Source organism: Gouania willdenowi, chromosome 5 (genome assembly GCF_900634775.1).
Source record: "Gouania willdenowi chromosome 5, fGouWil2.1, whole genome shotgun sequence".
NCBI lineage: Eukaryota > Metazoa > Chordata > Actinopteri > Blenniiformes > Gobiesocidae > Gouania > Gouania willdenowi.
In genome coordinates, this window is record NC_041048.1 from 23,957,366 (window position 1) to 23,980,878 (window position 23,513).

The 23,513-nt window shown below is 39.3% G+C and overlaps 3 protein-coding genes across 3 annotated transcripts in view; 2 read left to right on the plus strand and 1 right to left on the minus strand.

The window, feature by feature from the left end:
- Positions 1-521: 521 nt before the first annotated feature.
- Positions 522-15,264, plus strand: npepl1 (aminopeptidase like 1). Its single transcript, XM_028446740.1, has 12 exons — positions 522-738; positions 3,300-3,485; positions 3,605-3,775; positions 3,898-3,987; positions 7,795-7,876; positions 8,490-8,632; positions 8,818-8,895; positions 9,610-9,710; positions 9,838-9,961; positions 10,053-10,229; positions 11,572-11,682; positions 15,039-15,264. The coding sequence occupies exons 1-12, from the start codon at positions 589-591 to the stop codon at positions 15,195-15,197; spliced, it is 1,572 nt and encodes a 523-aa protein (XP_028302541.1). The 5' UTR covers positions 522-588; the 3' UTR covers positions 15,198-15,264.
- kdm5ba (lysine demethylase 5Ba) overlaps positions 12,452-23,513 on the minus strand; it is a 46,567-nt gene continuing 35,505 nt past the window's right edge. The window contains exon 29 of the transcript XR_003674078.1: positions 12,452-12,491. The gene's annotated coding sequence lies outside the window, so the exon portion shown is untranslated. The remainder of the gene's footprint in view (positions 12,492-23,513) is intronic.
- Positions 16,672-22,199, plus strand: ctsz (cathepsin Z). The gene is made up of 6 exons (XM_028446743.1): positions 16,672-16,910; positions 17,529-17,692; positions 17,768-17,947; positions 18,029-18,179; positions 19,620-19,782; positions 21,609-22,199. Exons 1-6 carry the CDS (start codon positions 16,783-16,785, stop codon positions 21,732-21,734), a joined length of 912 nt encoding a protein of 303 aa, XP_028302544.1. The 5' UTR covers positions 16,672-16,782; the 3' UTR covers positions 21,735-22,199.

The following is a 23,513-nucleotide window of genomic DNA, read 5'->3' on the forward strand; positions in this document are numbered from 1 at the left end:
AAATTTTAATGTGTATGAAGTATAATATTTAAAATACAATTATTCTTCATTGTTAATTAGTTAGATGTTGTGTCTTTTTGTCAAACTCTTTTTTAGTGTTAATCTGAGTGTCCTAGTTATTTATATCTGATTTGTCTCTTTGCTTACATACTTGCTTGTGTTATTGTTAGATTTAGAGTTGCTCTGAAACTGTTTGTTCTTGTCCTGAAAATGGCAGCTAACGAGTTCATATGAATTTATTCTATGAGTAAATAGGATTATTCAATATAAAGACATTTCATTATAGTATGTTAAAAAAAAAAATCCATTTCAACATAAGTAACAGTACTTCTACTTGAGTAGGATATATCAGTTCTCTTTACACCTATGGTGTTATTGTTATAACGAGTCATCAATAAACATCTGACATGGGGCCAAGATTTAATCCATGTGATTATCTTCACTGGTCATAATGTTCTGTATGAGTTCAATACCTCTGTGAACCACGAGGTGTCACTGTTAGCGATGTTTGAAGCCTCTCGGCCACCGTACCCTGTCTAACGATCAGTAGCAGGCGCTCTCCGGACCGTAGGCTTCTTCTTCACCAACATGGCGAATGTGGTGCTGGAGTTTAAGGCTAATGCCGGGGACTCAGAGCCACAGAACAGGCCCGTCCTTATACTGGGACAGCAGAGCAACCTGCAGCTCATCACCTGGAGCCAAATCAAGGGAAAGCTGGAGCCAGTGGTCACCAAAGAGGTGAGTGACAGCTGGAGTTAGCACGATGCTAACCACATCAAGTCAGTCAGTCTACTTCTCTAATAAGTCCAAACATGAGACCTTAACGGTTTTTAAGAATTTAAAATGCGACTTCACGTTATATTTTATTTTGTCAAGCTCTTAACTGCACATTTAAGGTTTAAACTAACGAGTAAAGTCGATTATTTATCGACTAAAAAAATAAAAAATCACTGTAAAGCCGCTAAAGCCAGCACATGTACATTACATCTGAAATGCTGAAAGGTTGCACATTTAGAAATATTACTAGTGGAGCACTTGTGTATGTTTTCTATAAAGAACAACTTGAGACTCCTACTAAGACTTTTCTCTGTCAATGATTAGTATTATCCTTATCATGTCCTCTGCTGGTTAAAGGTCTTCACTCTGACAAAACCTCTTATCACTCTAATCATGTGGAATCAAATAGTCATGAATGCAAATTCCAGTTATTAATCAATGCAGTTTGAGTTTGATATGATTGTATTATTTCACAGATTCCATGAGGTTGTGTTGGTGCTAAATTGTCAAAAAAAAAAAACAAAAAAACCCCCACAAATATTAGATATTATTTTGAGAAATTATACTTCTAGGATATTGAAGACTGTTTGTATTTAGAATGCCGTACCCTGTAATAGTTGGATAAAGATATTTCAAAATACATTGCCAACAATTTTATCTATTGACTAGTCGCCAGTAGGGATGTAACGATTCACTCAACTCCCGATACGATTTGATTCACGATACTGGGTTCACGATACGATTCTCTCACGATTTTTTCATTTACAAAATGGGACTGTAGACACATTTTTTTGGGGGGGAAAAATGCTGTATTATTTTCCTTTTATTTTTCATTGTCAAAAGAATTCCTTGATAAACTATTCAAAACAATGCAATTTAACTAAAAATTAATCTTGAATTAAATAAAGGTATAATACAAATGAAAATGAAGCCTATTAATTTAAATTCTGGTTCTATAATAAACAATGCAAAACTGCATAATAGTTTTTCTTTTAAAAGTGCAACTGAAAATGTATTTTGTGCCTTAACAATTGGACTTAAAAAAAAACAAAAAAAACAGTGATTACACTGATTTACGTCATATTTGTTTGGACCAGCAGAGGGCGCTGGTAACACAGTGGTCGGTTGGCATGCAGATATTCTAGCAGTGAAGAAGAGATGCTATGCTAGCAGACAGAGCTAATAGAAAAACGTGACTTTTGCAGATATTCAAGTAATATTACAGATATTCTTTCGGTGCTAAAGGGGTAATGAATCATTTATTAACATATTTAAGAGTAGAAGGCGGCCAGAAAGAAAGTATTAGCAGACTCCGCCCGCCGCCAACACTTCCGGATGGCGCCGTCTGCTGGATAAAAAAAGTACTGCGATTCAATTGTCAGAAAATTGATATCAACCGTGATACCTATGAATCGATTTTTAACTGCCTTACGATTAATCGTTACAGTCGCCAGGGGTTTCCCGATACAACTTTTTCACTTCTGATCAAATATCGATATTGATCCTGATACTATACGAGCACAAATCACATATACCGTCTTAATTTATTTTGTAGCGTGGAATTTTAGACAAGGCTTGATCAAGTGATAACATAGAACAATAGTCAGTAACAGGTACGAGAAAAAAAAATTATGCATTTGATATTAATCAATGGGTTGTATGGATTTTAACCTTAAATATAACAATTTAATAAAGCAGTAAATTAGATGGAAGACCTTGAATATAACCTCAATAAATCTAATTTAAAAATTATTATTATTTTTTTATATATATATATCAGAGGTGTTGGATGAAGACCGGTATGATCCGATACTTGTTTTCTGCTGCTATCACAGTAGACCAATATCAATATTGATCAATCAGGGCACCCTTACTAGTTCCTGTATTATTTTTGCTTCTGTTGCGCAGCAGCAGCTTCTTTTTCTTAATGGGCTATATGCACAGTGAGACGTGATGTATTTCCGATTGAAAATAAGACCGATGAAGTATTTCCTGTTACCGCTTTTGGACAGTTAAAACAGTGGAGAAGTGAGCCGTCACACTTTTAAAACATGTTTTTCACAGTTTTCGTTTGATTGTGCCTGTTTGTGTGGTTGTGTGTGTCTAAACAATGACATCCAAAAGGACGAAGTTTACCTTCCAAACAAAAGGAGTTAGCACATCAAGATACCGCTGTGGCGTTCCTAGGTGTACAGTCTCAGCTAGACGTAGTTCTGCTTTGAGTTTTTTACGTTCCCACAAGAAGATGAGCTACAAAAAAGTGGATCATCAACATCCGGAGAGATGAACCCTAAACCCTAACCCTGACATGAAGGAGCGATCAAATGCACAAGGGCGTCGGTGAAGCTGTCCCCTTTCTTTTTCAGTTTTCACCCATTGTTTGGTGTTACAAAGAAAAGCATATTTTACCACAGTTGTAACACTTTAAGTTGCTTAGTTTCAGAACATTTCATCCTGAATGTGATAATGACAGTCACTGAAAGATTTCTTGTGCGTGTGTGTGTGTGTGCGTGCGTGGTCAGGTGTGGCAGGCTGCCCTCAGTGCTCTGAACCCAAACCCCACAGACAGCTGTCCTCTGTACCTCAACCAAGCTGTAGTTGCTGCTCTGCCTTCACGTGTCAGCAGACACAACAGCCCATCCTCCGCCCACTTTGTGTCGCGTCTGGTCCGCTCCTGTCTTCCTGGAGGGAATACCCGCTGCATAGTGGTCAGTGGCTTTATCTGGATTATTTTCTGTGTTTTATTGAACATTGTCGTTTGGAAGAGAAGGAATTATAGAACAAAAGATCTAGTGGCTAACATAAAGTCTATTCCATTATCTTCTAGATGGTATGTGAGCGTCCAGATGTTTTTGCCTCTTCCTGCGCCATTGCCAGAGCCTTTCCCATCTTCTCTCGCCGCTCCACCTCCTCACGCAGGGCTGAGAAGAAACATGTGTCCGTGGAGTTTCTGATTGTCGGACAGGACAAGACTCCTCTGGATAGCGCTGAAGTTGAGGTGCTTTGCAGGGATTTCTGACATTTTAAACACTTCAAGTGCAAGATGAAAACGCTGTCATTTTAGCAATTTTATGAAGTCCAAGTCTCATTGTGAGCTGAAAGGCTTTTGTATCTTTTCAGTGTCTGTCACACGCTGCTGATGGAGTGCGTCTGGCTGCACGCATTGTGGACACACCATGCAACGAGATGAATACGGACACCTTCCTGGATGTAAGTATGCTGTTTTTGTTTATTTGGCCACAATTTGATAATGTAATAAACTGTAACTTTTCACCTCTGCACGTCCTGGTTTCTTTGAATATGTGTTAATAAGCTGCGCAAAATTCTGCTTCATGTTGGGACTAAAGATTTTAATGCCAGTTTTAAAATTCAGTATAAAAAAGTCTGAAGTCAGGAGATTTTCCGTCACTATATTAATAGAATGCTGACTCTGAGACAAAGTGCTTGGATTAAACCCAACTACTAAAGTGGCAGACTGCAGTTAGAGACTGCAAGTTGTAAATACGTGGAAATACTTTTAGACATCTCTCTATAAAAGCAAGGAATCTCTGTGTGTCTGTCCGTGCCTCAAATATCTCTGGAGTTCAGGGACAGACGGCGCTCATACTTGCTACATAGCTGCATCTTGGTTCAAAGCTGTGCGACGTTGCATTTGTTTGTACTGTAATGCTACAGTTAATGAATAATTTCATAAAATTGTCTACCTCAAGCAAAGCACAGCCACTAGAGTCACGTGTGCAGCCAGAGCCAATCGCTGAAGAGCTTGAGTAGCTACTTGAGCACGCACCAGACGTGCGCACACACAGCCAAGCAGGCACATGAGTGAGAGAAAGGAAGATAGTTTAGGGCTCTTTCACAAGTTTTGAGCTCCTGTGACTGTTCCTTATTTGGTGATTATGTTTCATAACTTTTATTTTAATTTTATTTTTAAATCAACACGGGTTACATCGGACGGAGGGTTAGATTGGAGAGGGGGGAGGGCCGTCTGAGCAGCTGCACTATACTAGCAAAGCTCTCAAGTCTCACACATTGGGCATGATACACTGAGAGTGTGAATGTGCGCGGCTGAAGTGCGTGCGTGTGAGCCCATGGAGGAGTAGCGAGTCACACACATGCACACACAATGTTTCCTCTGGAAGTGTGAGCCACACACATGACTTATAATAAGTTATTCTCAGTCAGCTCGCTAAGTTACATCTGTTTGTATATTAATTACTAATCTTGGATGATGATCACCTCTGCACTAAGAAATGTTAAACGCTAAATAAATAGTTTTATTTGTACAAATTTGTAGTTTATACATCGCAATGTATTTAATAAAATATATTTAAATGTTAACAAGCATTCAGTGGCCGAAAATTATGTTGATTTTTGTGAAAAGGTTTATTTTCACAATACAAAATGCAAATTCTTCAAACAAAGCAGTGTATATACAGTGAAGAAAATAAGTATTTGAACACCCTGCTATTTTGCAAGTTCTCCCACTTAGAAATCATGGAGGGGTCTGGAATTTTCATGGAAGGTGCATGTCCACTGTATGAGAGATAACCTAAAAAGAAAAATCCAGAAATCACAATCTATGATTTTTTAACAATTTATCCGTGTGATACAGCTGAAAATAAGTATTTGAACACCAACGTTAATATTTGGTAGAGTAGCCTTTGTTTACAATTACAGAGGTCAAACGTTTCCTGTAGTTCTTCACCAGGTTTGCACAGACTGCAGGAGGGATTTTGGCCCACTCCTCCACACAGATCTTCTCTAGATCAGTCAGCTTTCTGGGCTGTCGCTGACTAACACGGACTTTCAGCTCCCTCCAAAGATTTTCAATTGGATTTAGGTCTGGAGACTGGCTAGGCCACTCCAGAACCTTGATATCCTTCTTACAAAGCCACTCCTTGGTTTTCCTGGCTGTGTGCTTTGGGTCATTGTCATGTTGGAAGATCCAGCCATGACTCATCTTCAATGATCTGACTGAGGGAAGGAGGTTTTTGGCCAATATCTCACAATACATGGCTGCAGTCATCCTCTCCTTAATACAGTACAGTCGTCCTGTCCCATGAGCAGAAAAACACCCCTAAAGCATGATGCTACCACCCCCATGCTTCACAGTAGGGATGGTGTTCTTGGGATGGTACGCATCATTCTTCTTCCTCCAAACACGCATAGTGGAATTATGACCAAAAAGGTCAATCTTGGTCTCATCTGACCACAAAACTTTCTCCCATGACTCCTCTGGATCATCCAAATGGTCATTAGCAAACTTAAGACGGGCCTTAACATGTGCTGGTTTAAGCAAGGGAACCTTCCGTGCCATGCATGATTTCAAACCATGACGTCTTAGTTTATTACCAACAGTGACCATGGAAACAGTGGTCCCAGCTCTTTTCAGGTCATTGACCATGTCCTGCCGTGTAGTCCTGGGCTGATTCCTCACCTTTCTTAGCATCATTGAGACCCCACGAGGTGATATCTTGCATGGGGCTCCACTCCGATTGAGATTGTCCGTCATGTTTAGCTTTTTCCATTTTCTAATGATTGCTCCAACAGTGGACCTTTTTTCACCAAGCTGCTTTGCAATTTCTCCGTAGCCCTTTCCAGCCTTGTGGAATTGTACATTTTTGTCTCTGGTGTCTTTGGACAGCTCTTTGCTCTTAGCCATGCTGACTGTTTGGGTCTTACTGATTGTATGGGGTGGACAGGTGTCTTTATGCAGCTAACGACCTCACACAGGTGCATCTGATTCAGGATAATACAGTGGAGTGGAGGAGGACTTTTAAAGGCGGACTAACAGGTCTTTGAGGGTCAGAATTCTAGCTGATAGACAGGTGTTCAAATACTTATTTTCAGCTGTATCACACGAATACATTGTTAAAAAATCATAGATTGTGATTTCTGGATTTTTCTTTTTAGGTTATCTCTCATACAGTGGACATGCACCTTCCATGAAAATTCCAGACCCCTCCATGATTTCTAAGTGGGAGAACTTGCAAAATAGCAGGGTGTTCAAATACTTATTTTCTTCACTGTACTAAATAAAGATTCCAAATAGCAGCTTTAAGTTAAAGCACATGCTACATGAGCTGATAAATAAAAACATCTTCTGCTCTACAACAGGCTGCTTCATTAATGTAACTAACATCACAATGAGTTCCAGCATCTGAAACAGTCGCTCCATTAGATCAGCACCTGTGTGAGCAGCGAGTCAGATCTGACACAAGTTCATGAATATTATTTAAAGAATAAATAAACCACAGGTTTTGGGCTGACGTGCCACTTAGGAGGAAATTTAGAAAATGTCTTGACCATACCTACTGGAGTGGTTAAAACACCCAGCCTCAGGTTTGACTTTTTCTATGAAGCAGCTACATTATGAGCTCATATCGTATCTCCAGCCCATTCAACAGAAAATTAATTGTTCATAAAATCCAGAACATGTCGAGCTATATGCTTTTAAAATGCTAGCTAGATTTTTTGCCTACTTCCATGTAAACTGTGCTGGACTCTCACAATTCAATAGAACGTTGTTCACTGAAAGTAGTTTTGAACCTGTCTCAAACAGAAAATATAGAAGCAGCAACATTACATAATCCTATAATCCAATATGTCACTGCGTCGATGCAGTAGTCCACCTTCTGCATCACGATGCATCGTATAAATGATTAATTTAATGATCCTAAGAATAAAACAAACTTGCCAATCCTTAATGACTATTTTTTTATTTTGTTTCTTTTACTTATCACACTCCAAGTTAATATAACTTTTCTTTCCAGACTAAACAAATAATGTGAAGAGCAATTTAATTTATTTCTAGCTGAACAAAGAAGCTTGGAGGACGTAAACCTTCTTAGTTGATCAGAGTAGCTCTGAGTGCGTGTAGAGGAATAGTGTGAAAGCAGAAAAAACATCCGAGACCTAAAATTTGGGGTTGTGGGTTCCACTTTCTGTGTCAGTGCATACTTCCTGTTTACCATATCAGTGAAAGCAGATGAGAGCAGATGTCTGTTTCTGCTCCAGGAAGTCCAAGCTGTGGGAAGGGACCTTGGAATCACTCCACTCATCATTCGTGGGGAGGAACTGAAACAAAAAGGGTTTGGAGGTGGGTCACGTGTACATTTTCACTTCCTGCATACAGTCACAGTGACAGTGCACTTCTTCTTACTTAAAGCTGATATCCGGAGTTTCTGAGAAATCTATGTTTATGTATGATTCTTTTGAAATGTGAAAAAATACCTCACTAGTCTTTTACTATGGTCTACTGCTGGTGGTCATTCATATACATCAATGTATATAAGTCCCACCTTTGTCCTGTAGACCCCTATACAAATAGAAACAAGTGCTGTGATCGTCCAGCCAATAGGCTTCGACTTCCTGTTTTTTAGACTGTCAATCAAAGTGCGTAACTGTGCACGGAAACAAGGCCACGGGTAAATATGATTTTGGCTCTTGCCTGACCCATAGACCTATATCAATGTGACCTTGTTGTGTTCTGCAATGCGCATGCAGAAAAATAGAGGCGTGGCTTCTGGTAGATTGGCAGAGGAAGTGGCGCGGTTTAGGGCGGGACATAGAGACGTTTCTCAGAAACTCCGGATATCAGCTTTAATTTTAATAGACTTGCTTCACTTGAAAACTCACAATCAGTCCTGTTTTTATAAAGTAGTGCAGATGGCTGATATGAATTACTAATGCCTCTGTCTCTCATCTCTCAGGGATTTATGGGGTTGGAAAAGCAGCAGAGCATCCACCTGCATTAGCAGTCCTGAGCCACACACCAGATGGTGCCACACAGACCATTGCATGGGTGGGGAAGGGAATCGTGTACGACACTGGTGGACTGAGCATTAAGGGAAAGGTAAAGGGTGTGCAGGAGACCCTGTGCTCTTCAATGTAACCTTTAAGATTGTTCCTATTAATTTCATTGGATACAGCTGATGTAAATTCTATTCATGAGCCCAGATACTTGATGTGGACAAATGACTGTTTCACCAATAGGAAGTGTTTTGAAATCTCCTTTTAATGTATAGTTTTTACTTGCAGACCACCATGCCAGGAATGAAGAGGGACTGTGGTGGAGCTGCAGCCATCTTGGGAGCTTTTAAGGCCACAATTAAACAGGTGACGCTACAATTCCAATGTTCAAACTCAACTTTTCAACTTACATAAACTGGCCAATTTTTCTTTTCTTTATTTGGGAAGTATCTGGTGATTTACAGTTCCACCTTACTTAACTGTTGAATAGATTACATTGGTTTGTGTTGAGAAGAGTTCCACTCAAACAGGATGAGAATAAACTAAACAAGTAATGACAGCGCAGGAGTAAAAGGGAAGCCTTTGGACAAAATGAAATATAATGTTAACAGTTAGCCATTTGAAGACTATCAGTGATGATGTTAATAATCAGATCACATTAATAGCTGGAGAAAACTCAAGTGCAATCAGAGAGAACGTGAACTTATCTACAATAAAGGGAGATCCAGACCTGTGTCTGATTGTACCCACACACTATGTTTCCATGGTGATACACGAAAACAAAGGCAACTGCAAGATGAAGAGCAAGAACTGATGGAATGACTTTTAAAGGCTGTTTAGGATTCCACACATTGTCATCAGTTTTTACTGAAACTGAAGATAATGAATCTAATGACACAAGAAGGAAAAAGTAAGTGTCATGTATAGGTTTAATAACATGGCTCTATGGTAACCTGTTGAGTTAAACTGCTTCTCTCTAGTCTACATGCTCTGATTCCAAAGGCATTGTTGATCTTAGCTCTTAGCATATATAACACAGAACAACAGGCTGAATGGATTATCTATTCTGATTGGTTGTAGGGCTTTAAGGACAACCTCCACGCAGTGTTCTGTCTGGCAGAGAACTCTGTGGGACCCATAGCCACACGGCCCGATGACATCCACACTCTGTACTCTGGAAAGTAAGACCTTTAAATCTATACATCAATTATGATGGTGTTTAGCTTAGCACGTTCATTAGCAGCTCTGCACAAACTGTTTGGACGATGTTGGGTGTCATCTTGTTTTCTTCTGTTTCCGTCTTTAAAGAACGGTGGAGATCAACAACACAGATGCAGAAGGTCGCCTGGTGCTGGCTGATGGTGTTGTGTACGCCAGCAAAGACCTCTCTGCTGATATTATCCTAGACATGGCAACCCTGACGGGGGCTCAGGTGGGCAGCCGTCCCTAACCACATGCATGGTCTAGTACATGTGGTCTAATGAGGGTTGTGGATCTGAATCTGGACTGTTTCTGTTGCTTAGGGAATCTCCACGGGGAAATACCACGCAGCTGTGATGACCAACAATGAGGTGTGGGAGGCTGCGTGCATGCGCGCCGGCCGCAGCAGCGGAGACCTTGCTCACCCTTTGGTCTACTGTCCCGAGTTGCACTTCAGCGAGTTCACCTCCGCCATGGCCGACATGAAGAACTCTGTGGCTGTGAGTGACGGGAAAACCTTCAGCCTCCAGAGAAAAATACATTAGAAATCATCTCTTTCATCATCAGTTGAGGAGCCATTGTTTTTACCAAGCACCTTTTTTATTTATTGCTTTATATTCTCTATCTTTTCTATATTTATATTTTATCTCGACACTGTTTGCTACTTTTTGATGCTGCTGGAAACCCTAAATTCCCTGAAGGAAATCAATAAAGGGATCAATGACGCGCTATCTATAACTCATACATGTGACCCTATAAGAAAGTTTGACTTACATGACTGTCAGTCATAATATTATTGCTATTTTATTAGTGTTGCTCACATGTAGCTTTTGCCAAACTTCATGTTTGTCACACAAATGCCTGGAACTGATACAGGTTTCATCATTTAACTAACCAAGTTTCTTGAATAGTTTAAATGCTTCTTGATATTGCTGTAGTCATCCAAGGAAATGGTTGGTCGACCAAGATTATGGTACAGTAGCAATTAGTCGAGCAAAGAAAAAAAAAAAAAAAAAAACGGAGGATGAATGAGCAGGTGCAGAGGAGGACGAGGAGAAAGAAAAAGAGACAAATATTTTGTTTTGGTGTTTTGTGGTGTTGATTTGCTTTTAAACACAGACCATTTATTATATGAACCTTATTCAAGCTTTGACCAAAACCCGACAAAGCAAAAGTGAAACCTACAGGTCCGACAGACATTTGGTATTTATTATTTTTAAAATCTTTTTTTTCCTCATACAAATGACATATTTTCATTTGCTTTAGTGGTAATCCTGCTTTTATTAATAAACTGTTGATGTCAGCATCAGATCAGCGCATGGGGAAACAAACGCACATCAAACACAGGTGTGCATTGGATCTATTTACACAATCCACGTATCAAATATTAGGATAATCCATGTTCTTGTGCTGAAAAAGGATTGATTGAACAGTGGATGTCTTAATTTGTTCCCTCTCTGATCTGATCTGAGGACAGTGCACTGCGCACTGACAGCTGAAGTGTAACACTTGTTTTTGCAGCGCAGCACGCACTCACACAGAGCTGTTGCTGGAAATAGAATCATGTTTAGGCATTAAATACATCATATTGACAGTTAATCCTTATCACCTATATAAGTGCGTTGCATTTTTTTTTAATGGTATTGAAACTGATACCATTGCTGGTCGACCAATGAAAATCTTGGTCGACCACGACGGCATTGACCAATTAGTCGACCAAACGACCAAAGTTGGCAGCCCTACTTCTTGACGAGTTTTCCGTGGTTCAGTGAAGTGTTAATAAGACCTTTAATTACTGTGGGTGCTTCACTTTGTGAGAAGAGTTGTTGTTTTTGTTCGTAGGACCGTGAGAATGCTCAGAGCTCCTGTGCTGGCCTCTTCATTGGCTCCCACTTGGGCTTCGACTGGCCTGGTGTGTGGGTGCACGTCGACATCGCCTCTCCAGTTCATGCCGTGAGTATCTGATGCTGACTAAGCATGTGCTCAAAGCTAGTGTTGTGTTGTTTTCCCTTCCTGCCCTGGAAAAAATCAGGTGATCAGTTTATTGTTGAGTCCAAGTAAATGTCTGAATGTGTTTTATTAAATAGCAGCTAAACTTAAATTGATCAAATATAGAAAAACAAATCAAACTTTTTCTTCAGATTTTGTTTCTCCGTGTTTTGTTTATATTTTAAATATGCTTCGGATTTACTTACTGTTTCAACCAAAGTTTCCTGCATTTTGCAGCTGGTTTGTGCAGATAGTTCCTCAACTGTAAATAAAAAAGAAGAACTGGGTGTGTCTATAATTACCCGTTGTGATTTTATAAGGCAGCACTTCCCTCTCATGGAAAAGTGAGCGAACTGGAAACGACGACTCTGCAGGCGATGGGTTAAAGCTGCTTATCCACATAAAAACACTTTAAACTGTACCTGTGAGTCATCCAAAAGTTCTCATTTACTATTGATGCCAGCGTGAACTCAAAAACTCTGCCACACTGACATTTATGGTGTTTAAAAATTACTGACATAACAATAGCGGACGCTGATTTTTTGGTTTCCACTGAAACACCTTAATATGGCCAAAATAGGAGCAAAGTCATGACGGGAACACGATAAAGAAAGCAAGTCAGGTGAATCACGCTCTTGTCTGGCCATGAAACACATAAGAATAAAGTAAAAAAAAAAACTGCACATTACATTAAAACACATGGCTATGTGTGATTGTGAGTCAGACAAATGCTACTCCACGGTGTGTGTGTGTGTGTGTGTGTGTTAGTGTGTCAGTGTGGCTGCAGCAGCGGAGTTGGTCAGCTGCTGCTTCAAACACTCACCGGAGCTGCTATGCCGCCTTCTTCTCCTCCTCTCCACTACTTATTACAGGAATAGTTCATTCAAGGTGATAGTTCACTGTTTTGTCCAACCGCATTTGGTCACAAACATGTCAAATCAAGTCAAAGGCGATACGAGTAAATATAACGGGTACCAAATATGGAACTGCTCCGGGTATTACACCGTGGCTGCCCATTGCGTGTATGCAGATCAAACTAGGTTCTTTTTTATTATTATAATTTATTAGAGAACACCATTTCAAAATAACGTGCATGAGAACAAGACATGGTGTGACTAACCTGGATAAATAACAAAAACGCTCCGCTCTGAGTCGCACACATACCCCCCACCCACCACAATCTGCAAACTTCTGAGCGAGTGGATCCACAACCTCCTCAGCAGTAATGGCTACAATGTAAACAAACTTGAAAAACATCTTAACGGCGACGTTAGGCTGACAGTTATGGATGCATGAGGTTTGTTTGTCACATACATATATACTACTACTGAATAGTACTTTATGACATGTAGTGAAATAGCATTTGGGTGTTCAGCTTTATGTGCACAGTGTGCAGCAGGGGTGAAAGAAATAAGGTAAATAGTAAATGAGCATTTAACAACAACAACCTAATGCTATATAAACACAGCCACAAAAACAAAGTTAGCTCGCGAACATACCTCATGTTATAACATACAGTCATGAGCATCAGCAGACTCTGCTCCTCCCGACCGCAGACGTAGGTTTAAAATCTACTTTTTACTGCGTTGTTCTGTGAGCTTTTTACATTTTTCACCTTTGTGAACGACAATCTTTTCCTTTTCTCAGTTAGAACGATTGGAGCAGCCGTAAACTCCACAAAACATGGGCATTTTAATGATTTCAGACGGCATATTCTCAAGCTCCCTGCTCTCCATCAGAATTTAGCGCCCTCGCTTTGTCGCGATACAGCAATGTGAGTGACGTCACGTGTACACATTCTATTGGCTGATCCTAACAACAGCTCTAGGATTCGTTCAATAACACAAATGTAGCAGACTCTCGTCCGCGTGCAGGATTTATTTTACTCTGTGACGGCATCTATTTCAAATGTAGCGAAGTGCTGTTAGTTTAAACTAAATTTACTTAGGTAAAAGTAAAATTACAGATTTTAAAAAGTACTAAAAAAAGGTAGAACTACACGAAAAAGCTACTCATGTACAATAGTTAGAGTAAATGTAATTTGTTACTTTCCACCCCTGCATATATGACAATACAGTATAATGTATATTCTATATTAAACCGCAGTGTTTGTTTTAGCTGTGAGGTAGTTTGAGAGGGAGAAGCTCACATTCTTATATAAGGGAGGAGGAGCCAGGATTGTCAGGTGTTTCTGCTAGGTGACATCACCGAGCAGGGAAAATCCAACTCGCCTGTTTGTAGCTGACTTTTTACAAAATGTGGAATAACAAGGGAGGGAGGAAACAGAACTTATTCAACTTTGGCCCTCTGAATGAGCCTAAAGGGATGTATATCACTGTAGCAAAACCTTTATAAAGTCATTTTTTCTTTTTTGCATTACCGCTGCTTTAGTGCTGTTTTTGGCTGGTGCATTACGTTTAATATGGTTTGTTGGCTATGATGTGATGCATTTGATTGTTGTCTGGTCATTTCATTTTTTTGTAGTTTCACAATGTCCGTTGATCCTTTTAAAACAAAAAATATACGGTTGGGTGTAGAAATGTGAAAAATAATTTTACTTCTTTTAAAATGTACTTAAGTACAAGTAAAGTTACTGATTTAGAAATTTACTCAAAAACTTACAATTACCCATAAAAGCAACTTAATTACAGTAACGTGAGTAATTGGAATCAGTTACTTTCACCTCATTTTGCACACAAGAACCTACTTTAATAGAAATGATTGTATTTGTTAGACTGTCTGATCTACATTTGTTATTTTCAACTCAAGCAAAATTCCACCTCAACCTGTATTTTACCACTTCCTAAATGCTCAGCATTTCCTTTGAGGTTTTGCACATTCTGACTGTACGTTACATGCATGCAGATTTTTTTTAGTGATTATGTTGTTTATTAGGTGCAGATTAGATTCAACTTGTTATGTAGACTTTCTTTGGAGGCAAGAATTGGACCCGAAACTGAGGATCCAAACCATAGTAATAATAATTTTCATCATATTGCCCCTTTAAAAACAGTGGGTATGTGCTTCCATCTGTGATTTCTTTCATTTTCTTAAAGTGTTCATACACTAATATTGTCATGTTATAAACAAGATTCCCATCCAACACATTATTGCAGCAATCCTGCTCTGCTGCTACCCTCCTGATATTCTACTATTGTCATGTGATTTAGCTCATAAAGCAGAGGCCTTATTATTATTATTATTATTATTAGATTGAGCAGCTGCACTCTGCTGATAGACAGACTGGAACTGGCAGACATTGTTTGGTAGGGAGGACATTGATCGCGGTTTGAATCTCTTCCTTGTTGTCGTTGTTGCAGGGTGAGCGAGCCACAGGGTTCGGTGTGGCCCTGCTCATGGCCCTGTTTGGCCAGGCTTCAGATGACTCCATGCTGAACAAAGTGTCTCCTCTGGGTGCAACAAATAACACGACTGAAGAGCAGGAGGAGCGCGACTGCAAGCGACGAAGGCTGGTGTAGCTCCAACTGAGTTTAAATTCAGTTTTAAAAAATAAATAAAATAATAAATCAGTTGTTGCACAAATGATTATCCTGAAATGTCAGCTGTTTTTATTACTCTGCACATCGTATTGAATAAAGCAGGTGTTAAACCTGTCTGGTTTTTCTGTGTCAGCAGATTTTACATACACTTCTGGTTTTCTATAACAATACTTGTTACAGATTTATCCTATTTGCCTGATTCTTATGGTGCTAACTGCTGGGAGTTGTTTAGTGTGTGCTGGTTAACTTTTCACTGGGGTGAGTTCAGATGGTATGAACTTTGGTCTGCGCTCACTGCAGTCTAACAGATTTACATGTTAACAGGGAAATATGTCAGCATTAATGAGATGAACGTCCAGCCTGAATGTGTGTGTTCCTCAGTGGAGATAGTGCCATCATTCCTGAGTGCATCTTGGGAAACATGTGGTCACACTTGGCTTTTCCACAAAGCCCTGATAGATCTATGAAACCAAAGGTTGGCCTACAGAGGACATTTGTGTCTCATGTTGTTAGCTTTCCTTTCATAACTTTTGGTCTCCTTTAATAAATCACATGGCTTTATACTGTCATGTTGTTCAATTCTTCAGGTACACAGTTCACTCTCAGTTTGGTCCCATGATTTCTGTAAAACAGTGAATTTAAACCTCATGACTTAAACAGCTGATGCTTTCACAGATGTTAGTTTTAACTAGTACTCTACTCTTTATAAATAGTACTGACATATGATTGAAATTGTACTCAAGTACAAGCAAGTCATACATAAAATACTCAAGTAAAAGTAAAAAAAATAGTGCAATTAAATAGAACTCAAAGTAAAAGTTAGTAGTTACTTTCACCCCCACGTTTATTGTTGGTAATAAATCTTACCACGGCTCCCTTGCATACAGTAAACATCTCATGTATAAACTTAAAAAGGAAGAGAACTTAATTTATTTTTCGCAAAGACCTGTATAAAATAAAAGGTTTGTCAAAAAAATATACAATTCTCTCTCTTTTTTAAATTGTTTTTTTAAAAATAAAATAGCACCAATAAATTAAATGCAAAAATAATATCAGGCTGAAATAACTGATAATAATTTACTAAATAAAAGATGAATGGTAAATAATAATAAAAACAATAATACAAAATAATTGTGTGTTTCTTTTGTAGTTTCACAATTAAAACTAACTATTAATAATTTACTCAGTAATGGTTGGGTGTAGAAATGTAACTAATTACTTTACTTCTTCTAAAACGTACTTAAGTACAAGTAAAATTTCTGATTTAGAAATATACTTAAAAAAAAAAAAAGTACATGTACCCATAAAAGCAACTTCATTACAGTAACGAGAGTATTTGTAATCCATTACTTTCACCTCTGTTTATATATCTGTTAGTTGTTTTTAGGTGTACCTGCCGCTCCCTTTTCCTGTAGACCATGTGACGTCCTGCTCTGTCATGTGACGCTAAAGCTCGTGCCACTCGTTAATCAGCTAGTTGTTCTTCCGGGTCCGTCCACTACTACTGTTCCCTGCTCTGTCCACCACTACTGTCCATTGTCCACTACCACTGTCCCGGTTATCCATGGCCCCCCGTGCCGTGCTGCTGGTGCTGCTGTCGGCCGTCCTGTCCTGTGTGTCTGCCGGTGTGTTTTTCAACTCCGCGGAGCCTTGTTATGTCCGCAGAGAGAGGAAAGCTCACTTTGGACTGAGGTAGGATTCTCATTCCTTATATTCAGTGGAGCGCATGATATATTTCATAAAACATCTGTCAAGGTTTTTATGACTATGATGGAAATAAAAACAGAAATACTTGTAAATCTTATACAGGACTATAATAATATAGCTAAAATAAGGCAGAACATACATTTTTAATAGAATTATAGCACTTTTAAAGATTATTTTCAAAACAACAGTCGCACTATATTATATTTGGACACGTTGAATAACAGAATAAATTATAGAAGTAAATTAGTAAAAAAAAAAATTCTTAAAAAAAATATGTACTTGAGAAAATGTATACCTTTACTACATATTTGGTATATTTTTATGCATTTAAACCTTTTTTTTTTTAACCAAATAAATGCAGTTGGACAGAATATTTAGGTGTTATAGCATTGACTCATATATCTGTAGGTATAAATTCATTTATTTTATTTTTTATGACACTTTAATCATGACCACCAATGTAAATACACATGAGTCCTAATTAAACAGAAGCTTTCAAAGCTTCCTGTATGCTGTTTGCATGTTCTCTCTGTGCTTCCCTGGTTGGAGACATTGGCCAAGTTATGTGTTAGTGTTTCAGCTGCAGAACATGTCCCTCCACAGGACTTCTCCTCGTCCTCATGAGTACCTGAACGTCTCCGATCTGCCTAAGGAATGGGACTGGAGGAACCGCAATGGTATCAACTACGCCAGCACCACCAGAAACCAGCACATTCCCCAGTACTGTGGCTCCTGCTGGGCACACGGCAGCACCAGTGCCATGGCAGGTATGATCGAGCTATAGAGCCATTATCTCACCTCACAGAGAGGATGATGCTCTCCTCCTCCTCCTTTTTCTTCAGATCGTATCAACATTAAGCGTAAAGGGGCGTGGCCTTCTGCCTACCTGTCCGTCCAGCATGTGATCGACTGCGGCGATGCAGGCAGTTGCCACGGAGGCGATCACTCCGGGGTGTGGGAGTACGCCAACACCCATGGGATTCCAGATGAGACGTGCAACAACTACCAGGCCATTGATCAGAGTGAGTGTCCTGGAGTGTATGAGGATTGAACTGCTGCCCTCTGTCCCAGTCTGAGCTGTGCATGGTGGTCTTTTGTTAAAGAGTGCGTGGCCTTCAACCAGTGCGGGACCTGCACCACCTTCGGACAGTGCAACATCATCAAGAACTTCACCCTGTGGAAGGTGGGAGACTACGGAGCTGTCAGAGGGAGAGAGAAGATGATGGCAGAGATCAACACTAGAGGCCCCATCAGGTCAGTGTGATCACCATGAAGAACAGGATGGACCCACGCAGGGTTGGGGGCAATTATAATTGTAATCGAGTAATTGATACTTAATAACAATTGTGATGTAATTGTAATTGTAATTCAAATAATCTGTTGCTGTTGTAATTGAGTTCAGATAATCAATTTTGTAATTGTCATGGAAGTTCTATAAAAACTGACTGTCATTCACAATTTTTTAATGCTAATAATGGGTGATGAAGCGCTTTAAACCAAAGAGAATGAGTCCACACACAACAGATTGTGGGATACATTTTGTACTGCTGTTCTGCGGACGTGAAGTCAAATGATGCTGATGGTGACGTCATATGACGTTGGTGCGCGTTCTCGAAGGCTTGGAAATAAACCGGAATTTAAAAAAAAAAAAAATGATAAGAAGACGGCTTGGAGACTGAAAGAAGACAGGCACAGTGGACTAAACTACTCTTTGGTTCCGCAGATGAATGCAGAAACATGTGCACAGGTCTTACAGTAAACACTCACATGAGCGGCTAGTAAATAAATAACCGTCACGTGTCACAGTTAAAGTGCGGATCGGGCCGCATGTTCTCGTTTGTTTTAGTGGTAAGCACCAATTTTATGAATAAACAACTGTTAATGTCAACATCAGATCAGCACACGGGGTAACAAGCGAAAGTGAAACACAAACAGAGGCAGTGCACGCAAGAGACCCATCGGATCTATTTACATAATCCATGTCTCATGTTATTGTTCAGAAAAAGGAATGTTTCCACAGTGTGTTCCTTTATAATTGTCCTCTGCTCCATTCTCCGTGCCCAGCGGATCAGCTGCTGGAAAAGTTGCATTTTTCAGGACTACATCCGCTGCAGCACAAAAGGAAGAACGCTGCGTGCAAACAACACTATGTGACCCAACCCGACCCGTACGGTGCCGTTGGGTCCTGTCAGGGTATCCATCCTCTATCCACAGTATCAGCTCTGGTGCTAAACAGCTGATGCGCGCCCCATGGTGGCTTGGCTAATTGGCTGCAGTTACACTAACCACTGTGGTGTCACTATGGAGTCTGATTTGTAGATCCTGCTCTATGCTCCTTTAAATTAACATAAAACTGTGGAACAATGTTATAGTTCTATCGCTTACACATACGTCTTTAACAATTATTAAAATGTGTTTCACATCAACTCTTCCCACTACCTGTCAGTGAATCTTCAGGAACATTTTACCATTTGAAAAAATAGATGCTGTAAATCTAGTGGAAAAAAAGCCTCAGAATACCAATATTTTCATTGATTAGGAAGCCAAACAAGATAACCAAGAGATTAGAAACAAATTAGATGATAGATCATATTTTTTAGTAAATTTTACAGCTGATTTAAGACATGGGTCAAACTGACCCGTAATCAAAGCACACATCTTCAGTCTGTGTTCTGTGCGGTTTGTCTCCTCCAGCTGTGGGATCATGGCCACAGATCAGCTGGACGCGTACACTGGAGGCGTGTACTCAGAATACCAGAAAGACGCTTCCATCAACCACATCGTCTCAGTAGCTGGATGGGGAGTGGAAAACGGTGTCGAATACTGGATCGTACGCAACTCCTGGGGCGAGCCGTGGGTGAGTCCGTGATCAAAGGAAATGACGTCACACAGCACTTTGAGGGTATTTTCAAAGGGAAACCTCTCAGGGTGAAGTTCAATGAAAACCTTTAAAGCTGCTGCCCACCCTATTTAAAGGTCCCATATTATGAAGAATATGCTTTTTCTGGTGTCTACATCTCTAAACTGGTCCTCCCTGAACATGCCAACTCCCAGAATGAGGAGAACAAGCGATTCCTGGATGGTCTCTGCAGCCCACCCACTGGTAACACGGCGCTCCTACAGGCTGTTCAGACTCAGCTCCTGTCGTTACGTAACCAAAGAGTCATTTTCCTAGGCCGACCTCCTCTTAGCAGTGATAGGGGACATCGAGAGGGGGGCGTTTGGTGTGGCAGTAGTGTTTTGCAATGTCGTCGCTCAGAGCTAAACACGCAAAATGCTCTGTTGTTGGTTGTACAAATCAAAATAAGTGCCTATATTCTGTCCCAGCTACAGAAGTAGGCGTCGACAGACGGAGCTGATTAGCATTTAAAGGTGCAGGCACAGAAACAGCCTGTTCTCAGCAAACATTCAGAATGCTGATATTAGGGGTGAGTATTGGCAAAGATGTTGCAATACGATACGTATCATGATACTTGGGTCATGATACGATTTTGACGCGATACTCTACCCAGTTAATATCACAGTGAGTTACTGACAATGCACAAAAATAATAATAAAAAGAATTTCTCCTATTGTGTCAGTTTAAACACTGATCTGAACAGATTATATGAAAATAAAAACCCTGTGCGTATATACTGTAAATATTGCAGGCATTACACACTGCCATCATAAAATCAAGTGCATCAAGTAACCATTGCAACACATTGAAAGCATTGTAGCCACTGAAATAATATTTATTAAATATCCAAAAGAATTTTTATTTTTTTTATTTTTTTCTTTAAATAAAAAAAGAAAAAAAATTTTTTTTTAAAAAAGAAATCGATTTAAAATCGGCACCCAAAAATTGCGATATATCATGAAAAAGATTTTTTTTTTCACACCCCTAGCTGATATTCAGTTCCACGGATGGGTACAGTGTTGTTGGACCTTTGACAGTCGTGTGAAATTGATGAAAAACACTATAATATGGGACCTTTAAAAACAATTAAAGAAAATCTTAGTTTATGTCTCATAGAATAGATGAATGAATCAAACTTAATTTACTTCAACAAGAAAGGAAAAGGGTAAGAATTTCTACTCTAAAGTCTGTTTTCATCTCCACGGTAAACACTCGCTCACTGACATTTTAGAAAAGCTTTGCATTTTGAAATGTGAACTGGAGTCCCATAGACGGGTGCATAGAAGTGTTTTTCGGCAGACGAAGAGGGAAGTTTGTCTTGGCACCATTTTTGTTGTAGTTTTGTGGAGTAGTTTATCGCTTCACTCCACAAAACATCCAATTTCCACCGGATTTGGATATTTCTTTGCAAACATTAAAATAAACCACAACTTTCAGTCTGTGAAAACACCATAAATGTGTTGGGAAGTAACTCTGATAGAGTTTTCGGGGCAAACACAAGAAATCTCAGTAAGAATTAGGTAGAAACCCTTCTATGCATCTGTCTACGGGACTACACATCCCACAATGCAACGCGCAAATCTTTACCAACAATTTGTATACAGTGGTGATCAATGCAAACCTTTGAGTGGCAATTTCAACCTTTTTCATGCAGTTTTTATTGAAACGCTTTTATTAGCATGTAATCAATGGATCAACACAATAACTTATAAAATGAGCATTCAGACAATAAAATGGTAAAATGTTGGGAGTTGGAAACACATACTTTGACCTTTTGTGCTCAGGGAGAGAAAGGCTGGCTGCGGATCGTGACCAGTGCTTACAAAGGAGGAAGTGGCAGCAAGTACAACCTGGCAATAGAAGACGACTGTATGTATGGAGACCCCATCGTCCCTAAAGACTACCTGTAGAGGAGTGGGATGAGCTGTGCCTTCATGCTCAGCGTTTAGAAAAACTTTTAATGTAATGATGCATATAAAAGGGAATAAGGGCTGTATTTTTTTTTATCTTGTGGATGCAAATGATCAAATCGCTTGTACAGGCTGTTGAACAGTCCAACTCTTCTGTGTTTATCACATGTACACACAACTCTGTGTTTGGGCTAAGATATGAGCTTTAGATGAGTGAGTGAACAAACGGCTACAGGTGACAATAAGAGCTCTTTTAATTTACGTCTATGTGATTAGTTCATTGAATCTATGAATGTGTGCCAGGTCAGACTTCACAGTGAGAAGCACTGAACAATCCACCAAAAACACTGTGCCTTACACGCTCTGATTATTCATGCTGAGAAAATGTAAACAGATGCACTTTTTGTGATCAGACTATGCCAATAAACACCTCAGTGATGTTTTACACGTCCATCTTCACTGTCAGTCGTCTACTGTCATTTACTCACAACATGAGCAACAGTCAGAGGTTACTCAATCTTTCAATTTTTTTTTTAAATCCTTACTTTCGTGAATAGGAAAAAAAACACCAACAGTATCAAATCCAATAAAGCAAGAAGTTAATGTAAAGCCCTTTCAATGCCATGTTTGCCTACCTTCATGTTCTCATTAATTTTTAATAAATAATTAAAAGTTTGATGTTCAAAAACATTTAGACTCAAAATTAGACAATTCACTTTTATATAGTTAAAGATAATTATCCACAATCCTTTTTTCCATGTGATCTGCACAAAATGCAACATTCACTCCTCAAAATGGACAGGAAGTGGTTTTACCTACCAAAATAAAATGAAAAAAACAGACAAAAATAGCTTTTTGAAAAGGTACACATGCATGGTTTGTTACAGTTGGTCACAAAAAAAGAACGACATTGAGTGTTATTGATACGTGTTGAGTTTGAAGCAGGTAATAATCACCAATTAATAATTATAATATAATAATACAATACCTATCTATAAGGCAATGAACCTTTTTGTTTGGACTGCAATGATTCCATTTTTTAATTATTTCAAAAAATTGTCTCAAATGCAGCTTTGCAGAACAGCTCAATGTTGACAGGTAGTCATGGTAACAGGCACGGCGCCAGGATTTTTTTCTTTCTAGGTGCTAAGGGGGTGCGGGATTGATATGTGGGGGTAAATAAAAAAAAAACATTACTTTCATGAGTTTCTCATTTTTTCTTCAATAAAAGAAGTTGTGCAACACAATTTTAGCTGTAAATGTAGTTTTAACTGAATTTGGTCAAAGAATATTTAACAAATTAGTTAAGCATAATACAAGTGACCACAAGGCAATGGCAACAAAAAAAGTATTGAGCAAAAGTTACCTATTCAACACCTGACAGTCACTCTTTCGCCTGCCAATAATCAGACAGTAAATCTAAAATGCAAAACGTCAGGTAAGAACTAACTCACCCTAGTTGTTTTAAAGGAGAACAATGTGTTGTTTGTTGTTTCTGTGTGTTTGGACAGGCAGGTAAGATTGCTGAGTCAAGGGTTTGCCTTTCGGTTTATCAGATATGTTTTCATGCACCGCAAGCAGGAAAAACTGGTTACAGGTACCGTGACAGAAACTGGTAAAAGTTTGTAGAGACTCCCTGGGAGACGGGCTCTTGGTCTTCATTTTCGACAGGAACTCTTTTTTTCTTAACTATCCATTGCATTGGACTGCTAGTAAACGCTAAAATGATGCGCAAAAAAGTCTTCCGCCCCTCCCATCCGCTATCACACACACACTGTA

What these genes read in the sequence shown, in the direction of transcription:
- npepl1 (XM_028446740.1), top strand. Translation starts at nt 589, where the DNA reads ATGGCGAATGTGGTGCTGGAGTTTAAGGCTAATGCCGGGGACTCAGAG. An exon ending in CACACTCTGTACTCTGGAAA is followed by an intron (nt 9,711 to 9,837) that starts GTAAGACCTTTA and finishes CCGTCTTTAAAG; the next exon opens with AACGGTGGAGATCAACAACA. An exon ending in ACATGAAGAACTCTGTGGCT is followed by an intron (nt 10,230 to 11,571) that starts GTGAGTGACGGG and finishes TTTTGTTCGTAG; the next exon opens with GACCGTGAGAATGCTCAGAG.
- ctsz (XM_028446743.1), top strand. Translation starts at nt 16,783, where the DNA reads ATGGCCCCCCGTGCCGTGCTGCTGGTGCTGCTGTCGGCCGTCCTGTCC. An exon ending in CAGCACCAGTGCCATGGCAG is followed by an intron (nt 17,693 to 17,767) that starts GTATGATCGAGC and finishes CTTTTTCTTCAG; the next exon opens with ATCGTATCAACATTAAGCGT. An exon ending in ACTCCTGGGGCGAGCCGTGG is followed by an intron (nt 19,783 to 21,608) that starts GTGAGTCCGTGA and finishes TTTTGTGCTCAG; the next exon opens with GGAGAGAAAGGCTGGCTGCG.